Raw genomic sequence first — 23,366 nt, 5'->3', positions numbered from 1 at the left:
GTAGAGAGAAGCTCTGATGCGCTCTTTGGCTACAGCAGTCTCTTTTAGGTGACAATCCTTAATTTTAATTTGTTTGACAAGGACAGTGTGCTTCCAGAGGTAATAATTCATTTTCTAATTTTGCAATGAATAGGTTCAATGGACTCTTAAGCACTGGTGTCAGGCTGGCTAGCTTCTTTCATATTGCCAACTCTCTTCTTTTTTTATTTTAATAAATCATTTTATTGGGGGTTCTAACAGCTCCTTATCAATCCATACATCAAGTGTATCAAGCACATTTGTACATATGCAGCCATCATCATTTCCAAAACATTTTCTTTCTACTTGAGCCCTTGGTATCAACTCCTCTCCCCCCCCCCCACCCCCTCACTGGCCCACCCTGCTCACTTTCTTTATGATGTGAAATAATTTCACATCCCAAATCCAAAATATTTATTTAACTAGGCCATGTCTCTTTGTTGGGTTGTTTTTTAGCACCCTCTGTTTCTCTGATAGTTAGGTTTATTGTGCCGACTAGGCCAGTAGAAACAATTAGGCACAGTTTAATCTAGGTTACAGCTTGATTGGATGAGATAAATGGATTTTTAAGGCCCTCCCCCTTCTCTCTTCCTCCCTCATGATTGGGCCAGTGTGCTGCTGCTTCACTGAGTTCTTTAACTCAACTGTGTGCTTCACTACCTGTGGGCCAAGCCAACCCATGGATCATTTGGCTTGAGCTTGAGGCTGGTGGATCCTGTGGCTATGCTTCCCTTGAGTTTGAGATCCCATCAGGGCCTGCTTCTCTAAGCCCCTGAGTTGCGGACTGTTGCTGACCCACCCTGCTGTCAGCTGCCTGCAGTCAGACTCTGCCTGTCTTGCCTGGGGGAAGACTCCCTGTCTGCTTCCTCAACCTTGGACCAGCAGACCTTGTGAGTTGAAGTATATTAAACTGGTCCATGAAAGAGAGTTGAACTGAGCCCTCTGGACTGCTGTGTGGACTATTTAGCTGTTACATTCCTTCTCCCTGTATAAACCTATCCCTTTATATGTATAAAATCATAAGTGTCCTGGATTTGTTTCTCTAAGGAACCATGCCTAACACGTGTGTGTGTGTGTGTGTGTGTGTGTGTGTGTGTGTGTGTGTGTTTGAGGCATCTTTTAATGGCTCTGAACTGCCAAGATGTGAACATTCTCTGAGAGCCTCAAATTCAGGGGAAGGGTCCCCAAAACTGCAAAGAGGGCTATACTTGAGACGTTTTCATTGAGTACAGCTAAATGTCTACCGGGGCCCACTATGGGACTTTCTTCATATCCTTAATGCTTGTGGTGGTTGGGGTTGAGGAAGGGAGATAAAAAAGCACTTAAGCAGTGTTTTTCAAAGGATGATCCAGACATTCCAGGGTGTGTTATAAAATGGAAATTCCTGGATATTTAATTTGATTTACTGCATCAGCCTTTCTCCGTGAGTCTCCTCTGAATGCACATTGTAATTAATCTCTCCAGATGATTCTTTACACCCTGAACTTGGGCAGTCCTCCCCAGAAGGGCTACACTGAAGGGGTGACCAACCTAGGGCACCAGGTAGCTCTGACAAACCACATGACTGCCCTCTAGTGCTTTAGCGTTTCCGCCCTTATTATGGTGTAATTTGTTTTGCCTCATCAATCTTGTTAGATTTGTACATGTTTATTTGTGTATTTAAGATCATTTGGTACATGAAAGCCAAGATAGATACCCTTTGGGAATAGCAACAGGAATAATGGTTCCCTGAGGGAATGGGAAGAGAGGTGGCGGTGTGTGTGTGGGTGGGTGGGGGTGTGGATTGGGAGCTGACAGCATTGATGAGTGTATAACCCCACTGGATGGGATCGAACAACAGAATTGTATGTGAATGGATATATTGGATTGTGTAAGATATGACAAATAAAAAAATACTCCAACTATTATAGGGAAGAAAAAATATATAAGGGTCAGGGGATAGGGCAAGGTGAGGGAGAGAGGGAGGAAGGGAGGGGATAAATGGGAGCTGATATTGAGGCGTTCAAGAAGAAGAAAATGGTTTGAACTGACTGTGGTTGCAATTGTGCAATACTGTTTTGTGTGATTGAACAATGGAATGTTATGATGTCTATAAGACCTTAAAATATAATGATTTTTTTATTAAAAAAAACCTCAATGACAAAAAATAAAATGAACGAGCCCTCGGTTTAATGGCTTTCTCTGGCAGTCACATTGTCCATCTGGTCAGCTCCACCTCACTGGCCCGGGCAGTTGCTCTTCTCTCAATGACTATGCTTTGTTCCTTGAGGGCAATAGTTAGTCCATCTGACAGCTCTGGGGAATGCCAATCTAATAGATACACTCAGTTCATTATACTAGTGAGGGAGAAACAAAAATAATTATTAGGAAGGAAACTCTGTTACCCTGTTGTGGGCAGACAGTTTTCTTTGGGACTCAATACTTCCAGGAATAAACAACTATGAACCATGCTGTACATTGAGATGAGTTCTGGCCCAGCCACAAAGGGAAGTCCAAAAGCACTGACTGAAGGCCAGACACCTGTTAGGTAATTTTTATGGACATTATCTTAGTTAGTTGTTAGCACAACTGAGTAAAGGAGGCATTATCGTCCCTACGCCACAGGCTAGGTGACGCAGGTTCAGACAGACCGGACTACATGTATGTGCAAAGCAACACAGCACCACGGTGCCCGAGTTGAATGTTGAGTTCAGTTATCTCCAAAGTCTGGCTTTTTCCAGGAGAGGAAAACTGCCATGGATTCTGTTTCCAGGAGGAAGAGGAGGAGGAAGGGGGGGAGGAGGAGGAGGAGGAGGAGGAGGAGGAGGAGGAGGAGGAGGAGGAGGTGGCCAGGACTCGGTCAGCATCAGGGCTGACTTAGTCATAAAAATTAAGACTACTTAGGGATTCTGCCCTAATTCATGTGAAGAATTCCAAACTTGGAAATTAAGTTTGGTTCTTTTTGAAAAGCCACTGAAAACTAACCACCCAGACTGAGTTTAAAACAATTTTTTATGATGCTCGGGAGGATTCATGAGAAAATTTAGCAATTACTCCCAGTTCTGAGATCTTATCAAAATGAAGTGTAGAGAAACTCTTAATTCTGTCTCTACTCAGACTATATCAGACAACTCAGGGGCTGTCCACCCAGAACTGCCTCCCTTCGAACCAGTGTGGGTTCAGCTGGCCCCGCCTTAGGTTTCCTAAGGAAAGGCCCTTCTGCAGAGAACGAGGCCATTGTCCCGCCACCAGTGAGCCCTCACACCTCACAGTCAGGGGCATGTTGCTTTGCGGGCCACTAGGAGAGAGTTTGAATCAATCCTGCCAGGAATCTGGGATTTGACTTTGTGGGCCTTTGTATCACTTCCTCCGAGCCCCACCTGCATCTCAATCTCGTGATTTGACGCAAGCTACTGTGGCTCTTACTGGAGACCCGCCCCTACCGGCTCCATCAACTCACGGGGGACAAGTCCCCCGTGACAGCATCAGGCTGAGTGGGAAGGGCCGCTCCGCCTGCTGATGACAGCGATAGGCTTTACGCACATAGCAGGTGGTAGCTTGCTGGAACACACTTCTGTGAATTTCTACAAAAGACACATCGGCCCTAGATATCCGCAGGGATGTTTGTTAGACTGTCATGAGAACTGATCAGCCCCAAACCACGGTGGAGCCAACTCCTAGTCACTCCTAGTCCCCCTAAAGGAGAGAAGAGAACCGCTCAACTGCTTCACAGTGTCCACAGGCCATTACAAGAGAAGGCAGACTCATGCTCCCCTCACCGAGCAGCGGGGTGGGGTGGGTTAGAACTGCTGCTAACCTAGTGTGACGCCAGAGCCCTTGTGATAGCTTATATTTCACACTTCTTAGGAACTTACTAAGGTACTTGACGTCTAACCAAAAAGTTACCTTGGAAACTTACTTCCCCCAAAGTAGCCATTCGAAGCTCTACAGAGCACAATAGACACATATGAGATGACTGCGATTTGAAATGGAATCCGTGCCACCTGCTTTATGTAAGGGAGCATCAATGAGTTTGGGCAAAATTCCCTCTGGGATATTGGAAGTCGGGAAAAGGATTGCTCCTAGAGGTCGGTGTGACTACTAGGGGGACTCAGGAGGTTCTGCACAGCTGATAATGTTCTAGTCCTCTCTCTGGGTGTTTTTATTCTGAAAAACTCATGGGATTTTACAGCTAGAATTTGTCCTTCTTTTGTATATTTATAATGCTTCAAAATAGACTTCATTTCATATATCCATCTTGGGGAAGCATTCACAAATATTTATACCGTAGTTAAAACACGTTAACTCACATTTACAAGGTGATCTGACACTGTTATTCATGAGATAGCTGGGAGCTAGAGCCCATTCACTGGGGTCTAAAGACAACCACACGGCAATCACCAGATGCCTGCTGGCAGGCACCCAGGAAACCAAGACATGGCTTGTGGAGGCAAATTAAAGTAGCAAATGTTTAGGGAAATGCTTCCTTGACTTTAAGGCGTTCTCATTCACACAGCTGGGAAAATAGTTACTAAGCTCTCACCTAGCGTCCCATCTACATCTTCTGAATCTAAAGTGTAGGGTTGAAGAATTTCTACAGACCTCCTGAGTCCAAAGTTTAGGGTGGAAAAATTCCCACAGATTCTTCTTATTGGTATTGTTTATAAATTCTTACAATTCTTTTTGCAATGATGTCAATATTGGGTCGATGGTAGTGGCACAAAGGGCCCCCAGTTGCAGCTTTCCCTGAAATGCCCTTGACCTTGGCTTTATTTCTGTGGAAGAAATGGAGTTCATTAGCTACTGGTCTCTGTTCTGCCTATGCCCTTGATCTTAGTCTCAGAGTAGAAATGAAATCCAGTAGAATCCTTGCCCGGAGGCTGTTGCCCACGGTTCCACTGCACTCATCTTGACACCCTTGTGTGCGCCTGGTTGATCCCTCCTCTCTCAGACATTCTCTTTAGAGAAAGATGCTGAGAAATAAATTGCACACCTCAGGAAATAGTGGCATAAGAGCTAATTTGAAGTCAGATGTAACTACTGTTCGAGTTGGTAGTTAATAGCTTACTGTTATGCATCTGTGAAGCAGTTCCGAGGTAATTTTATAAGCTTCATCTCTTTGGCTCTCATAACAGCCCTGGGAAGTCATAGGCATTCCTTCACTAGATCCATCCATGAAGACCCAAAAAGTTCAAGGGCCTCCCTGAAGGTCGTGCAGCGATAAAAATAGGATGATGTGTATGAAACGGATATTACTATCTGGTTATTTTGCTGGCTACCACGAAGCAATCATTTTGGAAAGACGAGTCCTGAGGCCTTTTCAGTTGAGACCAGACTCCTTCTGGCATGAAGTTCTCTTGCCTCCTGACCGCAGAGCATTTTAGCTCAGACAAGGCAGCCCTGGGTTGTTGAGACTCACTGAGGAGAAGTTACACTGAGGAAGGATTTCATATACTCCCTAAGCTCTTGATGCTTCCAGATTTAGTGTTGAAATCTGAATGTTCAATGAACTTCGAATGTGGCTCCAGAGACAATAACATGACATCAAATGAGAGCTCTAGAGAGAACCAAATAATAGGCAAGACTATGAGAACTGCCTTATTCTAAGAGATTTAAATATATTAACTCATTCAGTCTTCATTTTTATTTTTCGTTTGATGAAATGAAATATTAGCAAGTTATTTGTTCATGGTTATAAAGTGGAAAAGTTGAGATTTGAGTTGAATCTAATTTGATACTCTGATTTCCTGACATCCTCAATATAATACCTCAGGCAGAGTGTCTAGGGCAGCGATTCTTAACCTGTGGATTGCAACTCCTTTGGAGGTCCAATGACCCTTTCACAAGGGTCACCCAATTCATAACAGTGGCAAAATTACAGTGATGAAGTAGCAACAAAAATAATTTTATGATTGGGGAGATCACCACAACAAAAGGAACTGTATTAAAGGGGCACAGCATTAGGAAGGTTGAGAACCACTGATCTAAGGTAAGCCTTGTGGTTTAGATGCAGAATTCAGGTCCAGAGAGTTAAGTCCATCTGAAGAGATCACAAGCAAATGGAACTTTCTCAGCATCTTAATAGCAGCAAAATCATCACTTGGGAATGACCAGTGGTCACTGGAGAACTTGAAAAATTTATTACCTGGAAACCCAGGGGAACTAGCATTCTGGAAGATTTGGGTCCTGAATGGAGAGTGGGCCTAGCTTTTATACTTTGTTTGCATGTGGGGTTACAGAAGTGGACTAGGTGGGAATTGCTACTGCTGACGGGGGTCATTAGTAAAGGAGGAGGAAGTAGGATGGATGGATGAGTGCATTACAGGCATGAGGAAGTACATGGGGTGAGGCAGTGCATTGGGTTTCTTTTCCAATGGTTAAAATTCCCTGTTAGGATTTTCCATCCATCTTGAGTGGCCACTAAGAAATAGTCCATGCCAAGAACGTTACAGAAGAAGTTACGTCTAGACCTTACCTCTTAAAAGAGTTACCCCTTGGTGAGTGTTAGCCGGGGTCTTACCGACTCCTGCCCCTAGGAAATGAGTGTGTTCCCTTTATCCTTGGAGCTCACAGACCTTTCCACTGTAACAGACCTTTCCACTGTGGACCTCTGAAGCCTCATCTTGGATTGAAGACATCATGGCAATGTTTGTTTTCTTAAGCAGAGTGGCATGAAGCATTTCAGGTCGCAGTTATGTAAGCATGTTATCAGCAAATCCTGCAATATAGGGTCCAACAGTGATGTGGAGTGTAACAGCAACGATCCAAACTCACTGCAATTGCACTTGATCCAATGCATAGGAACCCTTAGGACCGGGTAGAACAGCCCCTGTGGTTGGCAGGACCGTAATTCTTTACGAAGCAGAAAGCGCCAACTTTCTCTTGTGGATCGGCTGCTGGTTTTGACTTGCTAAGCAGCTCAATGCATCACCACCATGCCACCTCTAGGCCTTGATCTTGTCTAGGCAATCATGTAACAGCGGAAGGAGACAGTGGTGGTTTCGTGGTAGAATTCTTGGAAGTGTAGAGGAGACCTGGGTGCAGTTTTCTGTCATAACTCTTCATGCACAGCCTCCCTCTGGGTTGCTAGGATGCTGAGCAGGTTTTAACTGAGCTTCCATACTAAGATGAGCTATGAAGAAAGCCCTAGATCAGTGGTTCTCAACCTTCCTAATGCTGCGACGCTTTAATACAGTTCCTCATGTTGTGGTGACCCCCAACCATAACATTATTTTCGTTGTCACTTCATAACTGTAATTTGCTGCTGTTATGAATCGTTGTGTCAATATCTGATATGCAGGATGTATTTTTGTTACAAAGTGAACATAATTAAAGCATAGTGATTGGTCACAAAACAATCTGTAATTCTATATTGTGAAATATTTATTTCTAATTACAAATAAATGAAATGTTGTCTTGAAGCATGGTTTAGCATGGTAACAGTCTTCATGTATGTGGGCGTATCTGCACCTGGATTCAGATAGGGGAGCAGTGTCTCAGTTCCAAAGACCATCAGAAATATGTTTTCCCATAAAACCTTCCTCTAGTTCTTAAATGCTTCCTCTCAATGTCATGATCCCATTTCTACCTTACACATCTGGCTAGACCAGAGGATGTACACTAGTACAGATAGGAACTGGAAACACAGGGAATCCAGGAAAGATGAACCCCTCAAGACCAGTGGTGAGAGTAAGCGATACCGGGAGGATGGAGGGAGGGTGGGGTAGAAAGGGGGAACCGCTTATAAGGTTCTACATATAGCCCCCTCCCTGGGGGACAGAAAACAGAAAAGTGGGGGAAGAGAGATGTCGGATAGTGTAAGATATGACAAAATAATAATAATTTATAAATTATCAAGGGTTCATGAGGGAGAGAGAAGGGGAAAATGAGGAGCTGATACTAAGGGTTCAAGTAGAAAGCAAATATTTTGAGAATGATGAAGGCAACAAATGTACAAATGTGCTTCACACAATGGATGGATATAAGAATGGTGATGACTTGTATGAGCCCCCAATAAAATGATTTTTTTAAATATGTGTTTTCCAATGGTCTTAGGCCACCCCTGTGAAAGGGTCATTCGACCCCCAAAAAGGTCACGACCCCCAGGTTGAGAAGTGCTGGCCTAGATCCATGAATATTCTTTGGATCACACCTGTCTGATCATGTGAGGATGGCACAGACCTGGGCAGCAGTTTGTCCCATCGTGCGAAGGGTCAGCAGGAGTCAGGGGCCTGGCCAGAGAGCAGTCAGCAACAACGACATAGAGGAAATATGAACCTCTTGCTCTTAATTTGAAATCCAGAGATAGATAGGGATGGAGTGTAGTGTGATTCACATCTGAAAATCCATATACAACATTTTGGGTACATGTATATATGTGTACCTTTAAAATTAGATTCTCTTAGGGATTCATAATCCTGAAACATCTAGCCATAACTATAGAGATATCTCAAGGAGCTCTGGTAGCATACTGGGTAACAAATGCATTGGGCTGCTAGCGGCAAAGTCCGAGGTTCAACTCACCGACTGCTCTGGGGGGAAAGTTGCCCCTTCCGGCTCCTGTAGGGGTGCACAGCATCGGGAAGGCCCAGGGGTGCTTGTCCTCTGTTTTATAGGGTTGGTGTAAGTTGAGCTGAATGGATGGCCGGCAGTTTCATTTTATACAGACGTTTGTGTCATTCTTGTGCAAGATCATAAAGAATTTGCTTCATGAGTTTCAGAGATCAATTATGATCAATATCATTTTTTAACCTCAATAATAAATGACATTTATATGCATTATTTATGCATTCATAAAGTGTTATAAAATGCTATGAATTTTCTGTGCATATATTTTAAAAGATGACTCAAATAAACCTCCTTCTTGATGTATTTGCAGACTGGATTTTTCCATCTACCACATGGAGACTTTTTCATTGAGCCCGTGAAAAACCATCCGCTGGCTGAGGGGCAGTACCACCCCCACATCATTTATAGGCAGCCGAGGCGAAGAGTTCCGGAGAGAAAGGAGGCAGCTTGCGGATTAAACGGTATCGTGATATACATGTCCTCACAAGATCGAGGAGTTAGTTGTGTTTGTTTGATAACTGTATTGCAACCTGACCTTGTCATTAGTCAAATCAATTCTCTCCACCCTTTTCTGTTACCAGAAGATTGTATGAGGGTTTACATTCTAAGCACCCTGTTTGCAGAAGGTTATGGATGATAGTGAAAACCCCAAATCCATTGGCAGAATCCCCACAGCCTCCACTGAATTCCTTCAGAATGTGAATCGCCTTGTCCTCGGGCAGAGTGCTTTACAACATGGATTACGTCCACGCCTTCTCCAGCCAGTCCAGGGAAGGACAGTTTCCTTGAGGGACTTGCCTGGATGTGTCCTTGAGGGGGAGGTCCGTGTCCTGGGGGTGGGACTGGGGACTATCATGATCTGGACAATTGCTCTGTAAAACCCAAAGGATGCCCATCCTTGTGAATTGGCTTAACAAGGCAACAACTGTTCTGAATCCTTTTAGAGGAAAAGATTCTTACATATCAGACAATCGATGTTCTGCATTAGTGGTATTAGACTACATAATGTGGACTGTATGGACTTTAGTTTGGACAAAGCAGCTCTTTGAATCTGTATATTGGAGGCGATTTAATTGTTTGAGGAAGCTGATAATGATGTGTGAAGAGAAACGGAAGGGAAAAATCAACCCATGTTCAGTGGTTGAATTGAACGAAATGCTGATTTTCTTTTGTTCACTGACATCTGCATCCTGCTCTTTGATCCGACCTGCCCCTGTCCACCTAGTGTTTAACAGCTGCTGGCAGTTCTCCGAGGAAAATAGATGATTCTTTTCCCTTACAATTCTCACATTCTTCTTAATGCGTCGGAAATAATAGACCATGCATACGAGGCTACCAGAAATGGAGACATTTTCTTAGACATTGTATACTTTTTTTTTCTTTAGAGAAATAACAATGCCAGAGAAAGAGTGAACGGAAGGAATTCATAATTTTATTTATAAATCGTAAATATTTGGGAACCACAGATCTGGAGGGAAAATAGGTGATAAAGGATTTAGAGAAAGTGAATCCCAACAAAAGATTCTGCAGGAATTATTATTTGAGCTTTGAAAGAAGGAAAATGAACAAACAGCACCATTACACAACCAATGTCACTGAATTACACCTGTGGAAAATGATATACTAGAAAATGCTTTCTTACATATATTTATCTAACACAACAGAACAAACAAAAAAGATCATGCCCTTTGTGTCCCAAAGAGAGCTCATCTTACTTGAACAATATAGATACAGACATGAGGAGCCTTGGTGGCATAGTGGTTAGGAGTTGGGCTGCTAACTGCAAGGTCAGCAGTTTGAAACCACGAGCTGATCCTCAGGAGAAAGTTGAGGCTTTCTACTTCTGTAAAGAGTTACAGTCTTGGAAACCCACTGGGGCAGTTCTGCACAGTCCCATAGAATCACTATGAGTAGGAATCAACTCGAGGGCAGTGAGATGTTTTTTTCAGTTGAGATACAAACATAAATGAAATGCTATAAAGAGATGGTGAAGTACCTACATACTCGAGTATAAGCCAACCCGAATATCAGCCGAGGCACCTGATTTTACCACAATAACTACATTTAAAAGGTGCTGAAAAACTCAGCTTATACACGAGTGTACGTGGTAATTTCCTACACACTTCCCCCATGCTCTAATTCCCTGGTTGTTTATTCTACAAAAGTATGTAATAAAACTCTCGAGTCTATCTTTTCTGTGTACCAACATGGATAATTCCCTTAATTCCTTAGCTTTATTAGGGCTGTGGCCTGTTCCTTGTTAATTAGATAACTTATTGTCTGCATCTGTCAAGATAGTGCCGGGAAAAGGAAGCAGAGGCAATCTAGCTGATTTGATCCATACGAGTGAATATGGAACATTGCCTCCATGTGAATGTTGAGGACTCTTCCATTGGTCACGCATCCAATCACCTGGATAAATCGTACAATTCCCATCCTCTTGTGAGTGGTGGAGAAAACACTGTGTATGGAATCAGGTAACTTTCAGGTCACTAGGTCATCAATATGGGAGAGAGGATCACTAGGACATTGAGTGAATTTCGCTGGACTGTGGTTTCCAGTAATTATCTGGAAAAATGGCTCTGTAACACTAGGCAGTGTGTTTGTCTCCAACTCCCCTTGAACAGCTTCTGTCCCTTATAACTCCCCAGCTGAGGAAGAGTGATTAAAACTGAATTGAGCGAACAAGTGTTTAGTTGCCAAGGCACAAGGAATGGATAGGGAAGAGTGAGGTTTACAAGTGTCACGGCCCTGTTGGGACACACAACATCAGACTTATAATCCTGGTCATACTATTGCATGGTACTTATAGGTCAACTCTAAGACTTACCACATCCGTGGAATATTCTCAAACTATATCATTCCAGAACAAGCTTGAAGGGTTAGTTTTTCCCCATTGTATCTTTTAAAGGCTACCTTCCTATCGTTAATGGGAACCTCAAAATGCAAGAATTGAACAGCACTGCTGGAAAGACCTGTCACAAGGCCTAACACAGCCTCTTGTATTCCACCAAGGAAACACTAAGAAAGAACTCCGAGACAGTAGTGAACTCTCAAAGGCATAAACCGAGTTCAAATCAGAATTTAGCCCTGCTTATAACTCAGAGTTTTACCATACTCAAGGCCGTGTCCTGCTTAGCCTTATTCTTTAAGAGTATAAATCTTGTTCCAGCAGCCATTTTCACAGATCGTTTTAGAATCGGGGCCTCCCCTCGTCAACCAGGAGGTAACATCCCATTCCATTGTGCCATTGCGTTGTCATCAAGTCAGCTCTGAGCTGTTGTGACTTTAAACACAACAGAAGGCAACCCTGTTCCGTTCTGCATCCAGCTCACCTTGGCTCCACCTGGAGCCCCTTGTTGCGGTCATGGCGTCTGTCGATCTTGTTGCGGACCTTCCCGATTGTCACTGGCCAGCTCCTTTACCAAGCATGGCGTCCTTCTCTAGGGAATGGGTTCTCCTGACCAACGCACGTTCGAAGCAGTCTCTCCATCCTTGCCCTTAAGGAGCACTCTGGCCGTACCTCTTCCAACACAGGTGGGGTTGTCCTTTTAGCAGGCCATCGTGCTTTCAACATTCTCCGCTAGCACCGCAATTCAAGTGCATTAGCGTTGGGTACAAAGTAGGAATTCAATAATTATTGTTATGAAACTGACCCAAAGTACCTAAAATCCAAGAAAGTGAAATCAGAGTATATGTTGCCCTGATTGAAAGTAAGAAAATAGAAATGAATATTTCTAGATATTGAACATGTATTAGTTGTTTGTGATCATATTTTTCCCAAAAACAATGAACATGAGCCAACAATTAAATGATAGAGTTTTAAGATGAGTGTACTTGTACATAATCCTTAACTATACATGACCTTTGGAATTTAAAATCTCAGTATGTTGAGCTCAGTACGTGATCCTACTCAACCCAGTAATTGCAGTGTTTTTATGCCTAACTTCCATGTAAAGATGATGGGGTTAACTGGTTGCTGGTGCATCATTAGCCAACAGTAAGGTATACTTCAAGCCTAGGTCAGTTCATGCTGGAAGAGTGAATTACTGTGATTATATATAAAAAAAAGCACCTTTGTCAAGTGCAAAACATTCTGTTTTTGCAACATTTAGAGAAAGTACACTTTAGGTATTGAAAGAAAATGTACTTTAAAAATACCCTAGTGCTTCAGGAGAGAAAATATATCCATTATTTTCCTCTAAAATCTGTGTCTTCTCTTTATTTTTATTTCCTACATGCAAAGGTGCTCAGGCATTTCATCCAAAGACCCTTTCTAACATGGTCCAGTGCAATTCAATTCTTTTATTCTGGGCTTCCATGTGGTGCCATTTGTGTTTGAATTGATCCATTGTAACTAAATTTTCTTAATCTGTAAACTGCTTTTGTTTTTCTGAGCCTTATGTTTGTTGGGCCCTGACAAAGCACTTGTTTGTCAGTGACCAATGTTCTGGAGTTCAGGATAAATAGTAGACAAAACAACTTGTCTGGATCCAATCTAGACAAATTCCAAAGCCACATTTCATTGATGATGGCAAGCTCCTTTCTCTGTGGCCTTTTGGAAAGAACTTGAGTGGTTTACACTGGAGCTAGCGTGGCTGTAAAACGGAAGCATCTGGAAGGTTACTTCTTGGAGATTGGTGCTGGGGAGACGAGTGCTAGTCAGATCACAGCAGCTGAAGGATCCTGGCAGATGAGGAGAGACTTTGGAGTTTTATGCATCAAGCCTTTCAGGCTAAGAACACAAAATCTGGTTCCTGATGTGCCTTTTTGTGTTCATACATACCTTCATTCATTCAACAACAAATATATATTGGAAATACTCTTTATGTCAGGGATCACCTATCTCTGGGGGTAACATTGTTAAAAGGATATATAGTTTGTTTCAAAGACTGATCAGCTGGATAGAGGACTAAGATGCAGAGGATTCTGGCCCTGACTTTACAATATATGGTAAGATCAAGAAGAGAAAATGGAGCATTAATGCATGTATTGGAATTCCTGTCACACCACATTATATATGTGAGGTACATGATAAGGTGTGTAGATATAGTGGTTAAGCATTTTGCTACTAACCAAAAGGTTGGCATTTTGAATCCACCACTTTCTTTGTGGGAAAAAGATGTAGCAGACTGTTTTCACAGAGGAAACCTTATCGGGCAGTTCTACTCTGTCCTATAGGGTAACTCTGAGTTGGCATCAACTCAAAAGCAGTGGGCTTGGCTTGGTTTGGTTTAGATACTCCTTTGTGTGAATCCTCCATTCCTGATCCAGTCTTCAGTGAGTGAATCTGAACTGTTTCCAAATTAGGGGTAGGTAACTGACCATGCGGATGCGAAGATCATTCTGTACATGTTTCCTAGTACAGCAGTTCATAGTATTGAAACTCATGTTCTATTGCTAAATATAAGGTTTTCACTGGACAATCCCTCCCCCTCCTTCTCCCCAAAGTAGAGCAATAGTTTATTCTTCTCCATTTGCCTCAGTCTGGAAGCTCTACTGAAACCTGTCCATCATGAGTGCCCCTGCTGATACTTGCGATACCAGGGCAATCACTTCTAGTATTAAAGCAACACTCAAGGCACCATAGAACAACACGGTGACAGGAGCTTTGTGGACACTCAATAACCCAAGTGGCATAGTGGATTCTGCATTGGGCTGCTAACCACACGGTCAGTAATTTAAACTACTGAGTGCTCTGTGAGAGAAAGATGAGACTTTCTGTTCCCATAAAGGTTTATGGCTTTTTTGGAAGCCCACAAGGGGCAATTCTACTCTGTCCTGTAAGGTTGCTGTGAGTCAGAATTGACTTGATGGTAGTGAATGTTTTGTTTTTGTTTGAGTTTCCTATTACACATAGGGTTGCTATGGAAATGGTCCTATGACACCTAAAGAACAACAGTGACATCCACAACTCATAGGATATTTCGCTCTGTGTTTATCAGATCATACAAAACAGCTTTCCAAAGTTAATGCTCAAGTTCAGTGATCAGAGAGCCCCTTATTCCATAGTCTGTCTTATACTTGGTTCTCCTGCACGTACATTTTGCCTGTTTGTTGAGCATAGAATAGTATCTCATTGCGATGAATGTTAAATTTCCATATTTACAGCCTCCATAGTCTCAGTTGTGGAAACTCACAGGGGCAGTTCTCTCCTGTCCCATGAGTTGATATCAGCTTGATGACAGTGAGTATGGCTTTGGGTTGATGTACACACAAACATGTTTTGCAACTTTCTACTTTCTTTTTCATTTAATTTTTTTTGAAACTTTCTACGTTCATAGCAGAGTTTAGAGAGAACTGCAATCCAGAGAACTCTGTGGCAGAGGCACTCCTATTGATGGCCGAGTTACATAACCCCACCTCCATCATCTCATCAGTCAGATGAAGGGGCTGGAAGATCTCTGCAGACTCTCTAATCCTCATATGCTATGCATCTGTTTCCACTTTGATTTCACGGGATCTAGAAACCAGGCTGTGCAAGTATTCTGCATTCACCCCAAGTGTTGTTGAAAACCCCTCAAGTGGGTTTTTTGACTAGTGATGCCTCCCCTTTACAAGCCAAAGATCCCGGACCGTCTCATGAGCACAGCCTACTGTACCCTTTCCCCTTCTCTTGGCCCCAAAGGGCCAACCAGGTCCTGAAAGTTAGTAGCATGGTTCCTCAGGAATTAGCAGATGCGTCTGGAGACTATCATCACTGTCTGAGCATCCAGGGGAGGGAGTGGTAGTCCCCCCAATTTAGTCTGGACCCAAGAGCCCTGATTTTATTTAATAAATCATTTTGGGGGGAGGGCTTTTACAGCTCTTATAATCAATATCAGCTCCTCTTTTATCCCCTTCCCCAACCTCCCACCCTTGTGAACCCTTGATAAGTTGTCAATTATTTTAATTTGCATATCTTACTCTGGGTCCCTTCACCCAAGTTTTTATTGTCTGTCCCTCTGGGGGGGGGTGTTTTATGCCAATCATTGTGATCAGTTCGCCCTTTTTACCCTTCTCCCCCATCTTCCCCCTGCCCTTATGGTATTGCTACTCTCAGTACTGTTCCTGAGGGCTGTATCTGTCCTGGATTCTGTGTGTTGAGAGCTTTTCTCTGTACCAGTGTACATGCTCTGGTCTAGCCAGATTTGTAAGGTAGAACTGGGGTCATGACAGTGGTAGGGAGGAAGCATTAAAGCACTAGAGGAAGGGGACAACACTGGAGACAGTGAGGGAATTCGCCCAATCTGTACCCACCACACCGAAGCAAAACACTAAGGGCATGGAACAGAACAGCAAGGGGAACAGCACAACAATGTCTCCAGGGAATACCAAAAATAGACTTTGGGGCCAGGGCATGGCACCCCAACAAACTCGACTGGAAAACACTCCTAAAAGCCAATGAGCAGTCTTTGAACTAACTACAAGCTTTTCTTTTTGTTGTGTTGTTTTGTTTATTTTGTCATTGGCTTGGTGTTGCTGTTTAGTTTTATTTTGTTGCTTGCTTTTGCTCTGTCTTGCTTTTGTGCGTGTTATTATCTCCGCAGGTCTGTCTAAATAAGAGAGGCTGGATGAATACTCTAGAGGAGAAAACAGTGGGACCCACAGTTCCGGGGGAACATGGGAGAGGGGGAGGTGGGGGGAAAGGAAGCGGTGTTAACAAATTCAGGGACAAGGGAACAACAAGTGATCCAAATCAGTGGTGAGGCTGGGTGTAGGAGGCCTGGTAGGGCATGACAAAGGGTAATGTAACTGAGAGGAATTACTGAAATCCAAATGAAGGCTGAACATGATAGTGGGACAAGAGGAAAGTAAAAGGAAATAGAGGAAAGAGTTAGGAGGTAAAGGTCATTTATAAGGTCTAGATAAAGACATGCACATATGTAAATATATTTATATATGAGGATGTGGAAATAGATCTATGTGCATATATGTATAGATTTCGTATGAAGGTAGCAGATGGACATGGGCCTCCACTCGAGTACTCCCTCAATGCAAGAATACTTTGTTCTATTAAACTGGCATTCTGTGATGCTCACCTTCCTGACACAATCGCTGAAGACAAAGTGGGTGCCTAAGCAAATGTGGTGAAGAAAGCTGATGGTGCCCGACTATCAAAAGAAGGAAAACAAGCGGCCATCTATCTCAGAAGCAACAAAGCCCACACGGAAGATATGCCAAAATAATAATGTATAAATTATCAAGGGTTCATGAGGGAGGGGGGAGAGGGAGGGAGGGGAAAAATGAATAGCTGATGCCAGGGCTTAAGTGGAGAGCAAGTGTTTTGAGAATGATGAGGGCAATGAATGTACAAATGTGCTTTACACAATTGATGTTTGTATGGATTGTGAAAAGTGTTGTATGAGCCCCTAATAAAATGATTATAAATATATAAATAAAGAACTAGAGGAATGTTGTCTGTTCCATTGGTGCCATACTGCACCCTGGCATGCCCATTCCCTGTGACCCTCCTGTGAGGGGATGTCCAATTGTTTGCAGATGGGCTTTGGGTCTCTATGCTGGTACCCCTCATTTGCATTGACATGGGTGTTTGTTTTTGGTTTTCTGGTGCCCAATACCTGATCCCATTGCCACCTTGCCATCAGACCAGTTGGTGAGCTTCTTCCATGTAAAAGCCCTGATTCAGAAGCATAAAGAAGAGGTAAGGTACAATGAAGCAAGGTAAGAGAGCCGTCTTACTTAGGGTATGTATGGCTCCATATTCTAGGGTCAGATCTGGAAACAAATATAACTAACTCACAACAAAAACAAAAAACACATTTTCACCACCAACCAGCCCATTCTGACGCATGGCATTTAACTCAGGTTTCTTTTGTGACCTGACAACATTTTCAGCCTCTTGAGTTTCTTGAAATACTTGCTGATGAAGGTCAAGTATTGCTGCTTTCAGTAGGGATTACAACTCAATGTAAAGAAGACCAAAATCCTCACAACTGGACCACTAGGTAACATCATGACCAGTGGAGAAAAGATTGAAGTTGTCAGGGATTTTGCCTTGTTTATATCCTCAATCAGAGCTCATAGAAGCAACAGGCAAGAAAGAGATCAAAGGCTCATTGCATTGGTTACACCTGCTGCCCAAGATCTCTGTAAAGTATTGAAAAGTAAGGATGCTACTTTGAGGACTTAAGGTGAACTCGACCCAAACCATATGGATTTTCAGTAGCCTCATATGCATGTGAAAGTTGGACACGAAAAAGGAAGACCAGGGAAGAAGCTATGCATTTGAATTGTGGTGCTGGCAGATTATTCAAAGTGCCAGAGAGTGCTAAAAGGACAAACAGATGTGGCTTTGGAGAAGTACTGCCAGAGTGCTCCTTAGAGGCAAGGATGGAGAGACTTCGGACATGTTGGAATGGTGGACATACAGGGTGCCAGAAGAGACCAGTCCCTGGAAGAGGACATCATGTTCAGTAAAGCAGAGAGGCAGTGAAAAGGAGAAAGGGTCTCAGGGAGATGGATGGACACAGTGGCTGCAACAATAACTCAATCAATCCTGCATTGTAAGGATGATCCCAGTTCTGTACTGGTGTGCATGCGGTTGCTCTGGGTTGGAACCAACCCCATGGTACCTAAAGCAAGTACCTATAGGTGCCAGGTGGGGATCTGAGTGAGTTTGAAGAAACCAGCCTCAATTGGGAATATAGTTCCCTCATATTTATATCAAAATCCATTTTACCTCAAATATTTTCCCCCTTGGTTTTCAGCATGAAAGCATTATGTATTCGCTTAGACTTCAACAGTGTCAAATTCAGAGAGGTTGTTATAAGTATAGGCCCTCATACATTAACTAAATTCAGTCTGATAGTGTGTGTAATGCGTATATATGTGTCTTGTGTCAATGTGTGTACTGTATGCATATATTTCAAGGTATGTATAAGTGTGTGCTGTATTTGTGTTTATGCATTGTTTGTGTCTAAAGGTGTGTGTGTTGCATGTATGTGTCTCGATATGTTGATATGGGTATGTGGGTCATATATGTGTGTGTATGTTTGTCTTTGTGCCTATCTGTGTTGTGTGTGCCTCTGTGTGTTGTGTGCTGTGTGTCTCTTGAGGTGTATAAGTGTGTGTATGTGTATGTATATGTCTGTATGCAATTTTGGTGTATGACTTTGTGCCTATGTGAGTATGAGGATGTGTATATGTTGTATTGATGATATATTGGGTGTGTATAGGTGTATGCGTATATGTGTGTCTGATCCTAAAGATGATATTGAACTGTGCAGTGTTTCATCCTGTTATGCCCAAGGCTGCCCTGAATTGGAGGCGATGCAGCGACAACTAAACAAAAGCAGCATGCATGTGTTTTAGATATGTCAGCATTCCTTAGGTTCTAGCGATGCTGATCCAGGAGTCCGGAAGGCTTGTTCAGCTGCGATGACTCACAGATTTATGGAAATTCTTTCCTTTCTTTTTGAACAGACCTTGTAGAAAGCTCCATGTATCCTTGAAGTTGACAGAGAGTTCTTTGAATCACTGAAGTGGGGAGGGAGCGTCCAAGCCCCTCAGAGAAAGGCTTTCCCTCTCAGGAGGAATTGTACTAAGACTGGTGCCAATGTCAACGCCACACCAGCGGCCACAGCCCCGTGGCTGCCCTCTGAGTAGCTGGATGGACTTCTGAGGGAGCTGCTGCTGCTGAATTTACAGCAGGAAGGCGCAAAGGGCTGGTTTTCCAAGAAACCATGTCCTGTCTGCTCAGGTACCCCCCCCCCCCAAATCCAGAACAAGCAAAGCACTTAGGCCGGAGCCAGGTCTTCTCACTTCTCCTTGGCAACACCGAACCTTTGTCGGGAGCAGCCTTGCCCAATGGAGACAGCAATGGCTGAGCTACCCGGTCACGTCTGCAAAAACAGCTGGCACATAAAGTTGGCTGTGGTAGTAATGCTTGTGTGCAAAAGACAGCCAGTGCTCAGTGCAGCTCTGGCGGGAAAGCAGATGAAGGCAGTCGCTGAAACTGAGAACCATTCACAACCAACGTACAAGGCAGATGGCCCAAGCGCCAAGAATCCTTTTCCCCCCTTGTCTCTCTCTAGCTCTTTCTGTCAGGCTTGAGATAGCTTTCGGTCTCTTTTCTCCTAGGAATATGCAGGAGACTAGTCAGGTGGAGAGATCAAAGACAGTTTTAATTTATACACCTTCTGTTTCTTGGGAACAGTCCAGTTGAAAGCAGACTCTTAGCATTGGGGTGAAAGGGAACCAAAGCAAGCCTAATTGGAAATGTTCTGTACTTTAGGGCTGCCTAACAAAAGATCAAAGATTAGCCCCTGAGGGGATGGAGCAATGACTTTTCCTACTCAGGATTCTGGCTCAGAGAGGACATCAATCATGAGCAGGCATGGCCATACTTTATTGGAGGGAGAAGTCATGATTAAAACGTCCAAGTGCCCCAGTGTAATGTCTGGGCCATTCTCTCTTCTTATCCTCAAGGATTCTGTTTTCAAAGTTGGATGGTGTGGTTTGATAGGCATGTCTAGATCCAGTCTGCAGTGATTGTTGTTGGTTGTTAGCTAATCAAAGTCAGACTCGTAGCCCAAGGGACCCAATTGCTGCTCAGTTCCGTGACATCCCCAAATGGATGCCCATAGCACCATTGTGACCCCTAGCATTTCCATAGGCAGGTGTGTGTGTGTGTGTGTGTGTGTGTGTGTGTGCTGTGTCCTGATTGAGAGGTTGGTCTCCACTCCTAACTTCACGCAGGTATATCACGTTGACATAAAATATAACCATCACACAAGTATCGTTGGAGTCTGATTAAAAGAGAGCATGAACACCAGTCATTGTTAAATACACTCCTTCAAAAACAATCCCTTTCTAAAACCCTTACATGTTTATTGTGGGTTTTTGTTTGTTTGCTTTGTTTTAACTCAGGAAGCAGAGGGGCACATATTGGCAGGTAGTTGTGGCATCAGATTTTAATTTCTGTTCTGTGGACTCCTCCCCTTTCAGTGATGAAGCATCAAAACCTTCCTTTAGATGAGACTGGTGGGAAATGCTGACAACTCACTTAGAACTTGCTGGGGGCTTTGAAAGCCTGGGCTTACCCATTTGTTATTTAACTCGCCAGGAAAGTCCTGAAAAGCAATCCTGCTTCCTTTGAGCTTCCCTGGCAGACACAACAAACACACAGGACACTTCTGAGGCATGCTTCCTCCAGATCTTTGATGTCATGTGTCTGGAAAGACAAGTCAAACGTATTGCTAAAAAACCAACCAGGATCAAGCCTCCTCACAGGGATGTCTCCTGCACACCACCATTTGGTAAACATCCTGGGGAGACAGGCAGAAGTGGTTCCCTGTAGGAGGTCGTGTTTTCTTTGCCTTTTTGTAATCACCAGGCATGGACCCCGGAAACCTGTGAAGACAGACACAGATCCTGGACATCAGGAAACTGGCTTGGACTCATGCTGACCCCATGCACACTGGAATCCAACTGTGGAATCCCATAGAGTTTTCTGTGGCTGATTTTTCAAAAGTAGACCACCAGGACTTTCTTTCCAGGCACCCATACATAGGCTTGAATTGCCAACCAAATTCGTTAGTAATTAAGTGTCTTAACTGGTTGCAACTTCCAGAGATTACAACAGCAATCAAAATCCCGTGGCCATAAAATCCATTCAGATTCCAGGTGAGCCCGTTATGTTTCAGAGTCGAACTGTTCTCAGTAAGATTTTTAGGGCTGTGACTTTTCAGAAGCAGATATCCAGGACTTTATTCTGAAGGGGGATTTAACTGGCTTTAAACAACTCCCTGTGTAGTTAGTAGCTCAGCACTTAACCCTTTGCACTACCCAGGAAATAGTATCTGATAGATAACTCTTAGTAAATGTAGGAAAATTTGGTATTAGAACTGCCATTCTGGGTTGATTAAAATAAACCAAGAATGTTATGCTTTCAGTACAACTCATTATGATGCTTTTATTACAGTCACTATTTTTTTAAATTATTTTATTGCGGGCTCTTACAGGTCTTATCACTATCCATACATCTATCCATTGTGTCAAGCACATCTGTACATATGTCACCATCATCTTTTTCAAAACATTTTCTTTCTACTTGAGCCCTTGGTATCAACGCCTCATTTTTTCCCCTCCCTCTCCCACGAACCCTTGATAATTTATAAAAATGTTTTTCATGTCTTACACCAACAGCTGTTTCCCTTCACCCACTTTTCTGTTGTCTGTCCCCCTGGGAGGGGGCCATACATCTATCATTGTGATTGGTTCCTCCTTACCACCCCCCTGCCCTTACCCTCCTAGTTTTGCTTATCTGTCCTGGATTCCCTGTGTTGTGAGCTCTTCTCTGTATCAGTGTACATGTTCGGGTCTAGTCAGATTGTTAAGGTAGAATTGGGATCATGATAATTGGGGGATGGGGTGGAGAAGGGAACCTTAAATAACTAGAGAAAAGTTGTGTGTTTCATCAGTGCTATACTGCAACCAGACTGGCTCTTCTGTTCCTTGTGGCCCTTCTGACAGGAGATGTCCAATTAACTACTGATGGGCTTTGTGTCTCCACTCTGCCCTCCCCCCACCATTCACATAGATATGATTTTTGTTGTTGTTTTGTTTTGGGCCTTTAATGCCTGATATGTGATCCCACTGGATCACATAGACTGGTGTGCTTCTTCCATGTCGGCTTTGTTGCTTCTGAGCTAGATGGCTGCTGTTTATCTGCAAGCCTTTAAGACCCCAAATGCTATATCTTTTGATAGCTGGGTGTCATCAGCTTTTGTTACCACATTTGCTTATGCACCCACTTTGTCTTCAGTGATTGTGTCAGGGAAGGTGAGCATCACAGAGAGCTGGGCTAGTAGAACAAAGTGTTCTTGTGTTGAGAGAGTACTTGAGTGAAGGCCCAATGTTCATCTGCTGCCATAATACTTTATAAATAAATATATGTAGATAGATCTATTCCCCTATCATTATATATAAATGTATTTACATATATACATGCATGTATTTAGGCCTCTATAAATGTCCTTTGCATCTGAGTTCTTTTTTTCCATTTCCTTTTACTTTCTTCTTGTCCCACTATCACGTTTAGCCTCCATTCGGGTTCAGTAATTCCTCTCGGCTACAGTACCCTTGAGCAAGCATCCGATGCCCTCCTCGCCATCATTTTAGATCACTTGTTGTTCCCTTGCCCCTGGGTTTGTTGACAACCTCCTTCCTTTCCCTACCTCCCCCTCTCCCATGCCTGCCCTGCCCCTGGAAACTGTTGTTCCCATTGTTCTCTCCTCCAGATTGTTCATTCCTCTTACCTTGTCCAGGGAGACATGCAGAGAAAATAATACATGCAAAACACAACAACAAAAGAAAATACAAAACAACAACAACAAAAAATACCCAGCAAAAAAAAGAAAAGCCAAAAAATAAAATAAAATAAAATAAAAAATTAAAAAAAAATTAAAAAAAAAAAAAAAGAAAGAAAAGCCCTCAAACAGTTCCAGGTCTATTCGTTGACCTTCATGAGTTTTTCCAGTGGAGTCTGATGGAGTTGCCATGCCCTGGCCCCAAAGTGTCCACCTTTGGCAATCCTCAGGGACTTCCTTGCTTTGCTCCATCTGCTGCCCCGCTGCATATCCTTAGTGTTTTTCCACGGTGTGGTAGGGTCGGATCAGGCACATCTCCCATACTGTGTCCTCAGTGCTGTCCCCCATAGTGCTGTGGGTCTGTGAGGGACACTGTGTCTCGTGGTGGGGCCGGTCCTGTGATCCTCTCTGAGCATTGACTGCTCTGAGCTGGAATATTGTCCTCAGGGCTTGGCAGGCTAGGATGTGTTCCACTCTCTCTCATTCCCT

The 23,366-nt window shown here is 43.3% G+C and overlaps 1 protein-coding gene across 1 annotated transcript in view; it reads left to right on the top strand.

Annotated features, from left to right (window-relative positions):
• Positions 1-23,366, top strand: part of ADAMTS12 (ADAM metallopeptidase with thrombospondin type 1 motif 12) — a 369,301-nt gene that overhangs the window by 132,182 nt on the left and 213,753 nt on the right. The window contains exon 3 of the mRNA XM_075540912.1: positions 8,876-9,026. Coding sequence (XP_075397027.1) covers positions 8,876-9,026 — 151 coding nt within the window. The remainder of the gene's footprint in view (positions 1-8,875; positions 9,027-23,366) is intronic.

Source organism: Tenrec ecaudatus, chromosome 2, assembly GCF_050624435.1.
Source record: "Tenrec ecaudatus isolate mTenEca1 chromosome 2, mTenEca1.hap1, whole genome shotgun sequence".
Lineage (NCBI taxonomy): Eukaryota > Metazoa > Chordata > Mammalia > Afrosoricida > Tenrecidae > Tenrec > Tenrec ecaudatus.
This window is presented reverse-complemented; position numbering and strand designations above follow the sequence as displayed.